The sequence below is a fragment of the Hesperophylax consimilis genome, chromosome 17, assembly GCF_061612785.1.
Source record: "Hesperophylax consimilis isolate HC1 chromosome 17, BYU_Hcon_1.0, whole genome shotgun sequence".
Taxonomy (NCBI): domain Eukaryota; kingdom Metazoa; phylum Arthropoda; class Insecta; order Trichoptera; family Limnephilidae; genus Hesperophylax; species Hesperophylax consimilis.
In genome coordinates, this window is record NC_142852.1 from 31077004 (window position 1) to 31093117 (window position 16114).

General features: G+C 36.5%; 2 protein-coding genes across 2 annotated transcripts in view; both read right to left on the minus strand.

Moving 5' to 3' along the window:
- Positions 1-16114, minus strand: part of BNIP3 (BCL2 interacting protein 3) — a 104888-nt gene that overhangs the window by 43830 nt on the left and 44944 nt on the right. The window lies entirely within an intron of this gene.
- Positions 11460-15596, minus strand: LOC149416418 (uncharacterized). Its single transcript, XM_089642147.1, has 4 exons — positions 15241-15596; positions 14685-14819; positions 13863-14259; positions 11460-12967 (listed from the first exon to the last, which is right to left on the minus strand). Exons 1-4 carry the CDS (start codon positions 15343-15345, stop codon positions 11820-11822), a joined length of 1785 nt encoding a protein of 594 aa, XP_089498273.1. The 5' UTR covers positions 15346-15596; the 3' UTR covers positions 11460-11819.

Sequence of the window (16114 nt, forward strand, 5' to 3'; positions counted from 1 at the left end):
AGTTGGCCAATGTGTTTCATTTTGAGATAGCCATAGAGGACCATTCCACCAGAGGTTGCAAGATGCAAGATCCATTGGAGAAACGCCTCTAGATATGAGATCAGCAGGGTTTAGTTTGGTTGAAACATGTCTCCATTGTCCATGAGAGGTTGTGTCTTGAATCTCCGATACACGATTGGCGACAAAGGTTTTCCATCGTGCAGGCGATGCGGCGATCCACGCGAGAGTTATCGTAGAATCGCACCAGTAAGAGCTGGATCCTTGAAATGTTAATGAGTCTGTTACCTTCTTCATGAGTTGAGATAGTAAAAGAGCTCCTGATAGTTCTAATCTAGGTAAGGAGATTTTTTTCAGAGGCGCCACTCTTGAGCGAGCGCATAGCAATCTGCAGATCCAGATGCCGTTTTCGAATGTCCGTATGTAAATACATGCTCCATATGCGCGTTCTGATGAATCGCAGAATCCGTGTAATTCAGAATATTCCTTAATTGTAGGTACATGTCTAGGTATAGATATTAGATTAATATCTTTCAACTGATGTTGAAAGTTGAGCCATGAAGTTTGAATATGACTTGGAACGTCTGAATCCCAGTCAATTTTTAATTGCCATAAATCCTGGATGAATAATTTTGCAGTGATATTTATTGGAGCAATTAGACCGAGAGGGTCGAATAGTTTCGAGATTTGTGACAAAAGATTTCTTTTAGTTATAGATGAATTTACAGATGACGTAGCAGGTTGATATCTAAGTGTATCCAGAGTAGAATTCCAACTCAGACCGAGTGTTTTGGAGGTTTCAGATTTTCCCAGTAATGTCGAATCGACAGACTGATTGAGGGATTTTTCGTCTGCGATGAGATTGTCGTCATTGGATTTCCATTTTCGTAGATTCATACAGGCAGAACTTAATATAGAATTTATACTATACTTGAGTTTTAGCGTTGTCTCAAAATCATTACTTCCTGTAAGGAGATCGTCGACGTAAAAGTCATGTAGGATGCGCTGACTTGCGTCTGGCGACGATTCTTGTGAATCCAGTGCTAGTTGCCGTAGACATCTTGTCGCTAAATATGGAGCAGATGCCGTACCGTACGTAACTGTGTTGAGTCTGAAATGAGACAATTTGTTTGAAGATGGGTTTGACCAAACAATTCTTTGTAAATCACGATGTTTGGGAGTTATTAAGATCTGACGGTACATTTTTTTCTATGTCCGCAGATATTACATATCTGTAAGTTCTGAAACGTAGGATTATTGAAAGGAGATCATCTTGAACGGTCGGTCCAACCATGAGGATGTCATTTAGAGAGAGCCCTGAGGAGGTTTTCGCAGATCCATCAAACACGACCCTCAGTTTGGTGGTTTCGCTGGATTCACGTAGAATAGAATGGTGAGGTAAGTAGAAATGATGGTTAGAGGATGAAGTGTTGTCCTTAATAGATATTTCAGACATATGGTTTAGGTGAATATATTCATTCATGAATTCAGAGTATTGCAATTGTAGTGGAGGTGAGAGTTTCCGTTCAACGGAGAGCCATCGTTTTGTAGCTGTGTTTAGCGAAGAACCCAAGTCTTGTGGGTTTCCCTTGAGCGGAAGCTCCACGATGAATCTACCATCTTCATTTCTGTAATGTGTGTCAATGAAGTGTGATTCGACAGCCTTTTCTTCCAAGGACTGAGGTGGATGAGAAAGGTTTTCTTCCATATGCCAGAATTTAGTCATGAGATCATGAAGGGCATTGTTGTCTTTAATGGAAAATAAAGAAATACCTTTGTCAGCTGGTGTGTCGGTGTGTGTAATTACCCAGCCGAAAGCGGTTTGTTGAAGTTGCATTCCTGAGATGTTTGTTCGCCTTTGTTCTAGGCAACTCCAGAACATGTCGCAGCCAAGAAGGATGTCGATTGATGCAGGTTCATGATAGGTTGGGTCTGCTAGCTTCATGTGAGATGGGAGCGTAGCTGTTGCGTTGCTGGTGATTTTGTGCACTGGAATGTTTGGAGTAATTTCATTTAAACAGATGCAAGATAATTGTTTTACAAAACGCTTTTTATATTGTGAAGCAATGGTTATATTAGTTTTGAAATTACTGTTGAATGATGCGCCGGTTATTCCAGTAATTGGGCTATCTGACTTTATTAGCTGAACACCTAGATGCGTAGCTAATTTTGTGGTAATGAAGTTGCTTTGACTGCCAGAATCGAGTAAAGCTCTGGCCTGGATGAAATGTCCTTGCGCATTCTTCACATTGAGAATAACAGCAGATAGTAAGGCATGAGATTCGTTCGCCATGGATGTAGCGGAGATGATTGGACCTTGTTCAGATTCAGTTTGAACTTCTTTGTGAAACAGAGTGTGATGTTTTTTGTTACATGTTTTGCAACGGAATTTGCTTTGACATTGTTCATAAGAATGACCCTTTCCTAGACAGTTGTAACATAATTTAAAAGTCTTAGATGCATTTATTCTGTCTTGAAGAGTCATTTTCTGAAGTTTAGGGCATTGATAGATAGAATGATTTTCAGAACAGACATTGCAACAATAATTTGGAGATGTTACAAAAGTGAAATTTGGTTTTTTGCTATTAATGTTATCAGATTTATGAGCTGTTGCAGATGACTTTGGAATAGATTGAAGCATAATAGATTTATCGGTTAAAAACTTTATGAATGTTTCCATAGAATGAACGTAAGTATTTGGTTCAGGAATGGGAATTCGTTCCCACTCGCGAGATGTTATTGGATCAAGTTTTTTTGATAAATGATGAATTAGTAAGGCATCCCAATGTTCTGTAGGTAGGTTTAAATTTTTCAAAGCCCGTAAATTAATTAAAATTTGATCTAAAAAGGCTTGAATTTCTTTGGAAGATTCAAATTTAATGTTTGCAATATTGTATATAGCTTGGATGTGGTTTTGAATTATTAAGCGTTTATTTGCGTATCGATCTGTTAATAAATTCCATGCAATTTGATAATTATTTGATGAGATTTCCAGAGATGTTAATAATTTGGAAGCGTTTCCGGTTAAGCACGATTTAAGATAGTGAAATTTCTGAATTGCAGATAATTCCTGATTTGTTTCAATTAATGATTGAAAAGATTCTTCGAAACAAGTCCACTCAGAGAATGTTCCGGAGAAAGTAGGTAGTCTCAAAATTGGTAATTGAATTTTGGAATTTATATTTGATTGTGATTGATGTGAATTAAGTTTTGAATCGCTCGTCAGACGCGATTTTGCTTCGGAGATGGCCTTGAAATACATTGTTTCAAAGCGATCGGTGTCATCATCCGAATCTAAATTCAAACTTTCATCACACATACTGATTTTAAGTTGAATTTCCATGAATAGGTCATGCAAAGGTTCGATTTTTGCCAATCGGACTTGGATGATTGACGGATCCGTTCGGTCTTCATCTAACAATGACTGAAACTTCGTTATCAGCCCTTTGATCTGACCTCTTCTGGCTATGAAAGCCTTCAGGTTGTCCGCCATTGTCAGATGACTAGAGATCCGTGCCTGTTATGATTGAGAAACAGCAAAAGTATTAACACAGTACGGAGGGAAAGTTGAAAGGATTGACTTAATTTGGTGCTTGCTGTGATGATTGCTGATTTCTCCTGTGGTGGCTTGGGTGATGATTGCTGGTGCAATCCGGCTCGAAGGACCATGAGCAGCGTCCTCGTGTGGAGTCCAGAAGCCTCCAGTCAGTTTGTAAGGCTGATCGGCTTTTGTAGGCTTCTTTCGTATCACGACAAGGATTGGCTTGCCGTTGAGATAGATGGAGGTTCGCTTCTCATTAAAAACACTTGTGTTTTTGTTGATATGTTTAATATGTAACACAGAAGAGGGTAGACATTAAACCGAGAGAGAGAAGCGAGAGTTGGGTGATACGGGTAATGTAAAATTGAATGCTAATCAGAATAAAACAAAAGATCTCGATCACAACAAACTATATAAAACAAAACACCAATGTTTGACGTGAATACAGACACAAGATATTATAGATGCGAAATTAATGACAATATTACACTATGACGTGCCATAGACAAAAAGATTTAATATAAAAGGTGGCACAGACAGAAAAAGATAATGTAAAAGGCTCTACACATCGAGATTATAAAATGAAAAAGTGAAAGAGTTTAGGCTTGAATAAAGTTAAATAAAAAAGGACAATCACAAGATACGACACGCAACAGGTTTAGTTTTTCCTATGGGTAAGATTTAACCCGGACAACAAAATCGGAAGCATAAAAAATAAAATTAACTGGTTATATACATGCTCGCATTCTGTGGAACAAAAGAACAAAAGAGAAGAAAATTAGTCCCATATTTTGTGAAAAAAAATTGACATCAAAATATCTAAAATGAACAAAATTAGTCAGAAATACATATTTTGAAAAAATATGATGTATTGCTTTTGTTGTTGTTTTTGTTGAAACAACGACGACAACAACAACAACTACAACGACACTAACAACAACGACTATGACACCAACAACAACGACAGCAACAACAACTTTGGCGTTTGAGTTTTCGGTTTTGTCATTTTCATTATTGTTGTTGTCATCGTCGTTGTTATCGTCGGTGTTGTCGTCGTTGTTTTTTTCGTTGCGCTGTCTTTGTTGTTTTCGTTGTTGCCTTCGTTGTTGGTGGTGGTCTTGGCATTATCTTGCACTCTGGAACGTGCCGCAATTTTACGAAATATTATTTTTTTATAAATAAATTGTGAAATAACCCAAATTCATCTTACTTGTGCACTCCGAGATTTGAACCCGCCGCCTTCGGATTTATGAGACCCTTACGCCTCCACAACGTAGGCCGTCAAATACAGATGGTTCTTGAAATTATCGCAGCTTTGACAATTTATTTTTAAATAAATAATAAATAAATCATTGTTTATTCCAGAATGTGGGGAGGTTAGTGCAATCCCACACAATCCATAAAATATAACTACAATGTTATATACAGAGATACAATTAAGTACAAATAATTTAAAATGTAAGTTTGATAGAGCAAATAAAATATAAGAAAAAGTAAAAGGAACTATATAGAATGGAGAGTGTTAACATAAAACATTTAAATATCTTGTAAGCTTATCATCGGAGCGATAATTATGGGGGCCAATATTTTTCTCCAATGTTTTTCGATGCTCGATCCTGAGGTCTGGCGGGATTCGATGATGAGGATGTTTCTGGAGTTATTGATCCCTCCCCTCGTTCCGGCTACCCTGGATCTCATTAGGGCAGCAAAGCCGGGAACTCTTCCCTCCGTGAACATCGAGGAGGCACTGCAGTGCCTTGGAAGTCCGTTTTTAACGCACGTTTAATTATTAATCATCGTAATTCAAAAACGTCAATAATAACGCACGCAATAATCAACACGACTGCCTCCTCTGAACCCGTATTGCGGACTGGAGACGTGGCCATGTGTAGTGGGCCCATTATATTGATAATGTTGGTTGGTATTTTTCCTACGATCTTCTTACAAAAATCCAAAAAAATACTTACACTCGGTCCAGTTGGGCCAGTCCCACGTCGTTGTAGACCTCGGAAATGACATAGTCAGGATGTATCTTTATGGAGACTATGTTATAGATATTCTCCGTGTCCTCATGAACACTATCATCAAACCCGCCCAGTCTCACGCGCTTCGCTCCACTGCAAAATAAAATTATGTAGGTAATTACAACAACAACTTCAACTTTATGCAGAAACCATCATTTACTATCCAACCAAAGAAATAACAGGAAACTGAACATGCATCCTACATTTAATTTTGACCAGCTGTGCTCCGCCACGTGCAGATACCTATTACCTGTCACAGGTTTCATCTATATAATATAGGTATATAAAAACACACGCGTATTTGAATGCGTTGTGTCAAAATTTCAAAGCAATCCGTGAAGAACTTTCGGAGATTTAAGATTTTGAACAAACGAACATTTATATTATTTTATATGGAAGTCACCTGTGACAGGTAAACACATGCTTTTTTTAGAACAGCGCCATATGTTGGACGCAAAAACAATACGTACTATTGTTTCTCTATCTAAACAGACAGACTGAGCCATAGCAAAGCGTGGCGGGGTACAACTAGTAATTAGTAAAAATCAAATAATTTAGACAGTTATAATTAATATTGTTGGTCCGGTTGTGTATAAAATGTGTTTTATTAAGGTATATTTGTTTTATTTAAGATTTAATTAATTGTTTTAGTGTAAATTTTTTTAAAGCTTTTATTGCCTTGTATTTGTAGTGCCTTTGTCCAAAGCTTGTATTTATCAACGGAGTTTTTATGTTTTGTATGCACGCTCGTCTAATGGGTCTATTAAGGCGATGCACTACGTCGTTTAATATTTTGAATCGAGCCGCTATCAATAACACTCCTTACGTAGATGGCGATAAGGTTTTAATTCCCGCTTAATACCATCCAGCTGTTTTGATTTAGGCAAGAAAAAAATATTACCAAAAAGTGCCTTTCGTTTTATTTTGTTGATGTTGATGTCCTTTAATTTGGCAGTTCTGTGATTTTAATTTCTTCATATGTGACAATCTAATTCTATTTACATTTCTGGTTTCGTAATTATGAACATCTCTATTCATCCTTAAAATATTTTGGCATTTGGTTATTCATGACTTTATGCACAAAAATTAACACATAAAATAACAGTCTCTTTTTTATTGGAATCCAATTTAGCTGCTCTCTCATTTGATTAATGCTTGCGTATTTGCCTTTTCCCAGTAGGTATATACATCTCATAGCTCTATTCTGTATAACATATAGTTTGTTGAAATTTCTTTCATTGGCCAAATATAACATAGTAGAGTAATAATCTAAATGTGGAGCAAGTATAGTTTTATAAATGAGCTCTGTAGTGTTTCCATTTAGTTTATTTCTTAATCTTGTAAGAAAATTGACTTTTTTGATACCTTCTTTAGCACATATTCAAAATTTGCTGTGAAAGTGAGTTTTGAATAGAGTATTACACCCAGGTACTTAATTTCATTTAGATTTTCAATTTTTTTAACTATTAATTTTCTGTTTTAACTCTGTGTTATGCTTTTTGTTGCCTATTTCCATATATTTTGTTTTGTTTAATTTCAGCCATTTCGCTATATTTTGTAGGTAAGATTCATTTTATTTGTTGATTGCATCGATGTACTCTTCACATGAAATGTAAATGTAGGAGTTAATTAATTTAAAATCTTTCACCGTTCTTAAAATAAACCCGAAGCATTTCATGGCCTTGTTAGTTATTTCATTTATATGAGGAATAAAAGATAATGTACTGTCAAAAATAATACCAAGGTCCATTTTAAGGAAAATGTTGTTAATGCCATATTGATGCAATATGGGATTTTTGATTCGGGCAAAAGTTTTTTTTTCGATGTTAAGAAACAGTTTATACCACTATTTTACCCTCATAAGATTTAATTGTAATACTAGAATAGTAATAGTTTTGTAAATTTTAAGATCGTATGCAAAGAAGAGTATCATAACTCCATCAAAAACGGTAGTTATGTCGTTGATAAACGAGGAAAACAATAATGGACCTAAATGTGACCCCTGTGGAACACCGGTGAAAATTTCAAATTGGTGTGAATAGTGTGAGTTGAGTTTGACTGATATTTTTCTTTGGTGAAGATAACTCTCAAACGATTTCAAAATATTCTTCGTTATTCCAAGAATTCTTAGTTTATGTATAAGAATTTTATCCAAGGCTTTACTAAAGTCAGTATATTTGAAGACGCTTGTACATATTGTTATTAAAAAGATATTCCTGATATGTCAATAAGTTTGAAAGAGTAGATATTTTAACCATGAAACCATGTTGACGATGTGAAATCACTTAGCTAAATAGCTCGGTCAAGAGTGTTGAGAGAAGGACAGATTCAAATAATTTAGGGATGTATACATATAGGTCTATAGTTAGAAATAACTGATTTGTTACCTTTTTAAATATTGGAGACAGAAAACTTGTTTTCCATTGTTTCGGAAAGGTAGCAGTTTTTAAGTTTTTTGTTAAAAAGTTTTGTAAGAGGAGAAGTTAAGACTGATAAACATTTAGATAAGAATATTAAAGAAATGTTATCGGGGCCTGCCGATTTGTTAAGATCAAAGTATTTTAATTTAATCCTAATATCACTTTCTTCAAATATACATAGATTAAACTCGATCTTATTGTCATTTATAGCTGTCATAGTGTCATTAATCAACTCTCCATTGTTCGACAGTTCGATAGTAATACCTAGAAAAGATAAAAAAATTCTAATTTACTTTTTATATTCTCAAATCAATCTAGAAATAACAAAATATTCTAGGGAAATTTCTGGAAACTTTGAAATTCTCCAGAACTTATTTTTATACAAATTTATTTTGAAATATAGGCAAATTTTGATCTAAAAAAATGAACAACCGATTGTGAATAAGGTTATTCTGGGCGAGCCGATTTTTTTATCGTAGAAATACACGTGCTAGACATGAAAATAATTCTTTCTCAACGACCTTAAGCAATTTCAGCATTAAAATTGATTTTTCGATATCAAAACCATTTTTTATTGTTCTTTAATGTTTCTTCCCGTTAAACCACAATTAAGAAGTTTATCAACAGTATGTTTGTTCAGGATCTCAACTTCACTCTCCTGACAGAGCAATCCGGCGTGGTACCACCAGATTCCAAAGGGAAGTGTGACTGGAGTAACTCTTCAATAATAACTCCAGCTCTTGAATATTGGTCTTTATTTAAACAATAAAAAAGACCCGTAGGGCAGCTCATGTACGGTGAGCCCAATATTGCTATCTCTCTCCGCGGTTTTATAAACCACATGTAAGTGAAAACCTGGCAGCTCTGCCGTTTTGCCAAAAACGACCCGCCCAAGACGGATGGTAACAAGAGAAGAAGGATTAAAAATCCGTGGCAATACGAAATTGCCCCGGCAATCGCTAACACAAAATAAATGTTGCCACACCCATTAGGGTGACAAGCACCAATATTAAGATTTCAGTACCTGAAATCTTAACAATGTTCATGTTCAATTACAATGTAAATATGTATACATAATATTTTTGCTAATTATAAATATACATAATTATAAATATAAATTACAATATTGCTACTTATTAGATATTCATTTTTTCATTTCATTCTGAACATAGGTTCACTCAATTCTGAACATAGGAATATTATCTTTTAGAGTGCCGAGGATATGTTTTTTAGATAATATTGGTTTTATAAAATCGTAAATAGTTGCAATCAGGACATGTGAATGGTTTCTATCCTGAATGCTTAAGAATACAATATTTTTAAGAAAATTCTTAAGAATATATCCGGCCTCCTATTTCCCTTTCAGTAGCTGGTGGGTCGCAAAGGATAGTATTAAAATACACGGAAAATAAGCTTTGGGAAACACAGATCTAGAGAAAGTGAAACAGGTAGTTTTTGTTATTCAGTTGCTGGCAATACTGCATTCACGCGTATTTTTTTCTTTTATGTTATAAAAACTCATGGCTCTGTTTGGCCATTTTATTAATGTATATTTCTGCGAAACACCACAAACTTAATAATGCTGACTCAATCGGGTGAAAACCTTTCTCATGTTCAGAATGAAACAATGTGTCCGGAAATACATAGATTAACATCATAACTCACTAAAACCATTCGAATGCTATGAATGTACCTACTTTTCGAGTGATGTTGGGTCTACTTACCGCTTGGCAGTTTATCTGCAGGGATAGGCAGAGAAGATAAACCGTCACATACGCTTTGCAGTTTATAAAATAAAGTTAAAAAGCTTCTAAAGCAGTGTTCCGCAAACTTTGTGTGTTCGAGGTACACCTATCAAATCAAGAAATTTTAGAGGTACACCAAAGAAAAAAGCAATGTCTATTTAATATTTATTTATTACTAAAATCAATAAACCTAATATGAAAATATGTTTAGTGAAAAAAGTGAGCCTGTTTAACTGAGCATAGGCGATTGAAATTTGGAGCAATCGTTGATAAGGCTGCTCTCATCTCTTCATTGATCATCCTCAGGTGTTCTCTTTATTTTATTTAATAGTAGTGAGAGTTGAAAATTCGCTTAATTAGGTTGTGGAAAATGGTAATATATTTTTAACAGCACGCTTGAAAGCAGAGGATACTCATTTTTTATATGCAGCCAAAAATGTTGTAGCTCTATTTGGGAAAATTTTAGTTTTAATGTCCGATCAGTTTTTAACTCTATGAATTCTTCCTGCTTGTTTATCTGTAAGTGTCCAAGGGAAATATTATCCGAGAGTGGATTTCGTACCCAGTCCATAAGTTGTAGGTCACACTTAGGAAAATAACAGTTCATTTTTTCTGCTAATAGCTCCAAGTGTTTTACTATCAAAGCCTTTGTTTCTGAATCGGCAGCCATGACATTTGGAAACAATTCATTACTACCATTGACAGCGTGGCTGATCCATAATACCAACTTAGCGCGAAAGCTTTCAATTTTATCCGAAGACGTTTAAATACAAGAATTCCTGCCTTACATTTTTCTGTTGAGCTCATTTAAATGAGCGAATATGTCCGCCAGATATGAAAGTTTTACTACTCATTCTTCTTTTCTAAACACAGAAGCAAAATCTCAACCCTGGGCCTCTAAAAACGTTTGGAACTCATTTTCTAGCTCGTAAATCCGAAATATCACTTTTCCACGAGAAAGCCATCATAATTCTATATGAAACAGAAGTGACTGATATTATCTCTCATCTGCTCCCATTTGCTTTCTTGTTATCTTCACAATATCTTGATTTTTTCCGCGGCACACCAACTGATGACTACGGTACACCAGTGTGCCGCGGCACACGCTTTGCGGAACACTGTTCTAAAGGTACTAGCAGCGGTAACAAGGCTTGCAGTTTAAGGCCTCACTTCTGCCAGCATTACCATAGGCAAGTTGGTCCTGCAGACCAGGAGATGAAACGTGTCGGTGATGGAAACAACCATCGGGTACATGAAATGAATATTCTCTCTAATAGTCAAAACCATGAAGCACCGTCTTCAACCTCTTGAAGAAAAAGTTAGTAGGATAGAGCCACGGGTGTTAGCCATACTCTATTTTTTTCTGAACTCACTCCAGCGCGATGAAATAGGATTCCAATCATTCATATCTCTAGAAACCCATCGCATGTTCTAAATGCAACCAATTTTTTTTGTTTAACAAGCTGATTCACCCAACGTTGCCCGGGCATTATTCTGCTTTAAGAGTTGTGAAATGGGGATGGGGTGGTTTTATCTCATGTAGACAGTGACCTGTCTCTTTTTTTGAAGGTCGTGTGTAAAAGAAAATCATCAATCTTCGAATGAAACAGATAAGAGTAAGATTACTGCAACTCTCAAAAAGACCATCCATACAACAGCATCCCCAAAAGTGACAATATTTTTTAAAAAATAATAGTGCAAGTAAATAATGGGAGTTAATATTAAAAATATATTATGTTAGGAAGCGTTTTAGTAAAAACTTTTTATTATTAGAAGACAATATACACATTTGCGGCTGCGTTGTTCAATTCTTAAATAAATAAAAAAACAATATTTAATCTTTTTTACTCGCCAGAAAATTATAAAACATGATTATGGGGTGGATTAATTACAATGAGAAAAAGAGTACAAGTTTCAATACATTTTTCTAAAAAAGAAAAATATTTGTTATTAATATTTTAAAAACTTCTACTACTGATTTATAACGGAAAATGTTGCTTGTGCAAAGATAGGGAGTTTAGCTAGCAGAGGAATTGAACCCACCACGCCTGGGTGAGAAAAATTTGTCCACTTAGCCACTAGCAAGTGATTTTCAGGAAACAGCCGCGGTAGCATCGTGTTCCCGGCACTTGGCGGCATTGGAGAGCTTCTCAGCAATGTGCTTCCTCTTGTGTTTCCGCAGTCCGCCGGGCTGCTTGAAGAGGGCGCCGCACTCGCTGCAGGAATAGCGCTGCTCCCCGGTGTGTACGAGCTTGTGTCTGCGCAGGCCACACGTCTCTATGAAAGACTTACCGCATACATCACACGAGAATGGTTTCTCTCCCGTGTGGATGCGGATGTGTTTCTTGAGGTAACCGGCTTCCGTGTAGGTGTTCCCACAGAAGCTACACCTGTAGGGCCGCTCTCCTGTATGCACGCGCTTGTGACAGTTAAAGTTCCCCGCCTGCCGGAACGACCGACCGCACACTTCGCACGTGTAAGGCCTCACCCCCGAGTGCGTTGTGCGGTGGTTGTTAAGCTGTCCGACAAGTTTGAAGGCTTTCCCACATTCCTCGCATGAGAATGGCCGCTCATCCTTGTGACTAAGCTTGTGATAGTTGAGTTTCGAGAGCTGCGCAAACGACATGCCGCACTCATCACATGTAAATGTTATCTCATCCATGTGGATCATCTCGTGCCTTTTCAGATACGTCTTGTCCACAAAGGACTTTCCGCAAGTTTTGCAGACGTGCGGACGGTCACCGGTGTGCATTTTGCGATGTTTTTGAAGGTTTTTCTCGAAAAGAAAAGAGGAGTTACATAGGTCACAGGGGAACGGCCTCTCATGTAGATGGGTCTTTAGATGTCCCTTCAAGATGTGAGCCTTTTTGAAAGTCTTGCCGCATTCCTCGCATGAGAATGGGCGCTCTCCGGAGTGGTCAAGCATGTGTTCTTTGAGTTTGCTGGGAGAGGCAAATGTTCTGTCGCACACGGAGCAAGCGTTGGTTCTTTTTCCGGCCAGCACGACGCAGCTGTGGGTCTTCAACAGGCACGATCGTTTGAAGAGTTTTCCGCACTTTGGACAAACATAACTGGATTCTTTTTTCTTCTTAACCAAAGGGGATTTGGGATTCTTGATTTCTTCGGATGAAGGAGTATCGTATCTCTTCTTTATGTACACCATTGGCAAGGTACGTTTCCTCTTGATGGTAGACTGTTTTTTTACCAGCCGGGCCAGTTGGCAAAGCGTTACATTCTCAGCTGCAACAAATATAAAGGATATATAATGAGAAATCAAGTAGATGCTTCACAGACGTTTTTACAAGCTAAATAATATGTTTCAACTTTGTTCGTATTACGATATATAGAGTTGAAAATATTACCATCATTGAGACGTCCAGTTACATTTATCAGAGATTCTACCGATGCAGCCGATGCATTTCGCAGACATTGAAATTGTTGTAAATGTCAGCAAAAGTTTAATATACAAACTGAACATTTTTAGACACAATTTGTCGTTCTTCAACTTAAATAATAGAACATGTACATGCTTTCAAAGAAAGGACAAACATTGATAATATTTAAATTCCTCCTAATACCTTCTTGCGATGAAGGGGAATTGACACAACTAACAGAGGATTCAACATTGTCACATGAAAACGGCTCGTTTTTGCGACTCGTTCTTGAGTTCAACAACTCGACAGTGGAATGATGGTCGATTGTCGACCTCCGAATGTCCTTCCTTCTACAACACGGGTCTCTTAAAAACGTATGTACACTATTTTCCTCAAAAAGACAACAACCCTAAATATGACATACCAGACCGAAGAGGAAATTATTTTTTCAAGACCTTTATGGCTTTAATGTATTGATGTGGGAAAACAAGCAGTGAGATTGACTCTGGCAGTACACAGTGAGTCAAATAGGTGACAAAGTATAAATAGTAATAAGGTAGATCGATCTCTCTTGCATTCCAACTTTTAGCTAGTTTAAGACATATCCGTAATGGTTGTCATCAGCCTGATATTCAGTTGACGTTAAATTAAACTGTACCACAAAACAAAAGTTACTTAACATTGGCGCAGCCGGTAGGACGTAAAAAAACAAACGAACTATTGTTTTTGTAAAAAAAATAACATTATAAAATTGTGTTTACCTGCAGAATCATCATCCGATAGCTCAATTTTAATATCACTCAGATAATCCAAATTTTCATCGCCAAGCAAAAAATCTTCCAATTTATCTTCAGCCTCGCCACTTTCAGTCTTGATGCAATCCCCTACAGATCCAGGGGAATCGTCCAAACCATCAATTATTTCATCTTGAAAACTGCAAGTCCCTTTTTCTTGGAGATTGGCTGTCTTCTTCAATACGATAGTCATGTCTTCTCCGATGTTCCTGGGTGGATGCCCCATGTATGCAATTGCGCAAACCGCTGCAGTGCTTGGTCCTTCAATGGCGGAAGTAAGGACATCAACGCATAAGGTATTGGATAGCGACGGTTCCTGAGTTGTCCGCTGCACTTTTCGTCGGGCCTTTGTGAAGGCATCTGTCTGTTAATAATGATAACAATAAATAAACAATTTATAATATATTCCAGAAGGAGTGATATAATCTTCAATCTTCAATTATTCAATATTATGTAAGTACAATAATTTCTGAACAAACGTGAAAAACTTTCATTAGGGCCATTGTGCTTTTTTATCCCTTTTTATGCTTAATAACACCTTAAATAATTATTTGAAAATTTATGGTGAATAATTTTTTTTACTCACTAATTTGGATATTTTTTCAATTATTTCTAGGCATCAAAGGGCTATTTTTTATTTGCAATGAAAAAATCTACAAGACAAACAATTGTTAATTTTTTAATGTTGATTTGCAGTGTAACATGCATAAATGTAAAGATAACATAAAACTTTTCATGGCTGCTGGATTTAAAGTTATACCACTATTAATTGGACTAACGTCTTCTTACCTCCACAACATGGTCAGAATTGCACTCGGCTAGCATCCCGGCCGACTGCAAGCAGAGTTCTTTAAACTGGAATATGTCCCTTAGCGACAGCGCACAACTGGGACAGACTTGTCTCTCGAACCCAAAACGCTCCATCTGGAAGCAAAGGTTTAGTTTGAGGTTTTTACACAGAAATTCAAAATGTTACACTATCATCGAGTTGCCAATCAGCGCCATTTTGTTTTTGGTTTTGGCATTTTAAAGGTTCTCGTTAAGGCCCCGTACTAAGCGTTCAAAGATGGTTTGAAAGGGAGACACGTAAATATGAATGTTAGACGGAGCGCGCTAATATTAAAAAACGATAATAATCAAGCGAAAATTGTGAAAATATTTAATAAAACGCGACTCGTTTGAAATAGAGCAAAAAATGCTCGACAGAAAAACAATCATTGTCCTCAGTTCTTATCTACTAATAAATGTCAAACTGTACCATCTTATTTTCTATTAGAAAGTTACCTACTGACTATAAAACAATCAATTTAAGCAATGTTTCTTTTAAATACTTCAAAAATTTTACCTTTTCTCTGGTTAACATGTCCAAAATGTCTTCCATGTCCTTATTTAACGTTGTCAGAACATGTTCAGTTGTCAGACAACAACTGCAAGTGTTTATTGCTGCCATTTCACAAATAAAACTTCACAAATGTTAGATATAAAAGTTTTTGTCATCTAAACGTCAGTTTGACAGGTAGCTTAAATTTCAAAAACAGCATGTTTTCACAACCTAAAGGTTTCAATTTTAAAATTCGTGAGTCAGCAGACTAAGTATTATACGAAATCTAAGTGAAAAGTTAGCAAAATGTTCGGGTTTGTGGACATTCTTACAGATTTATATCGCGTCAAGAGATCGGTATTATTGCACAATGCGACATTTACGTCATCGGCCATAGAAAAAAATACTGAACAGAAAAACGAGAACCTAGAAATCAAGCGTGTTTGTTTATTGAGGTGCAAGTAGAGATGGATAATCGAAACATTTTTTTAGTTTAATATTTCGAATTTAACTAACTAACCATCATGCAGTTTTGCAGGGTTAGGCAGAGAGGACGCAACGTCAAACAAATCGGTCTTGGCACACACGCTTTGCCTCATTTACATTCATACATCGTCTCATACATAGTCTTCTATTTTTCTTACTCTTGACATGGCCCAACTCAACTATCTGATTCACTTGATCATGTAATATCTTCCTCGGACGTCCCCGACTTCTGCTACCATTCACATTTGTGTAATATATTTTCCTTACACTCCTTTCTTTGCTCATTCACTATACATGCCCAAACCATCTAAGCGTCCCTTTCTTAATCTTACTCATTACGCTTACATCAGCATTGCAATCTTTGCTGATTTCCACATTTCTCACAAGATCATATATGTTTTTCTATACCTAC

Coding starts and splice junctions, on each gene's coding strand:
- LOC149416418 (XM_089642147.1), bottom strand. CDS start 15,345: ATGGCAGCAATAAACACTTGCAGTTGTTGTCTGACAACTGAACATGTT. Junction 14,820..15,240: donor ACATGTTAACCAGAGAAAAG/GTAAAATTTTTG, acceptor CTTTGCTTCCAG/ATGGAGCGTTTTGGGTTCGA. Junction 12,968..13,862: donor ATCGGATGATGATTCTGCAG/GTAAACACAATT, acceptor TATTTGTTGCAG/CTGAGAATGTAACGCTTTGC.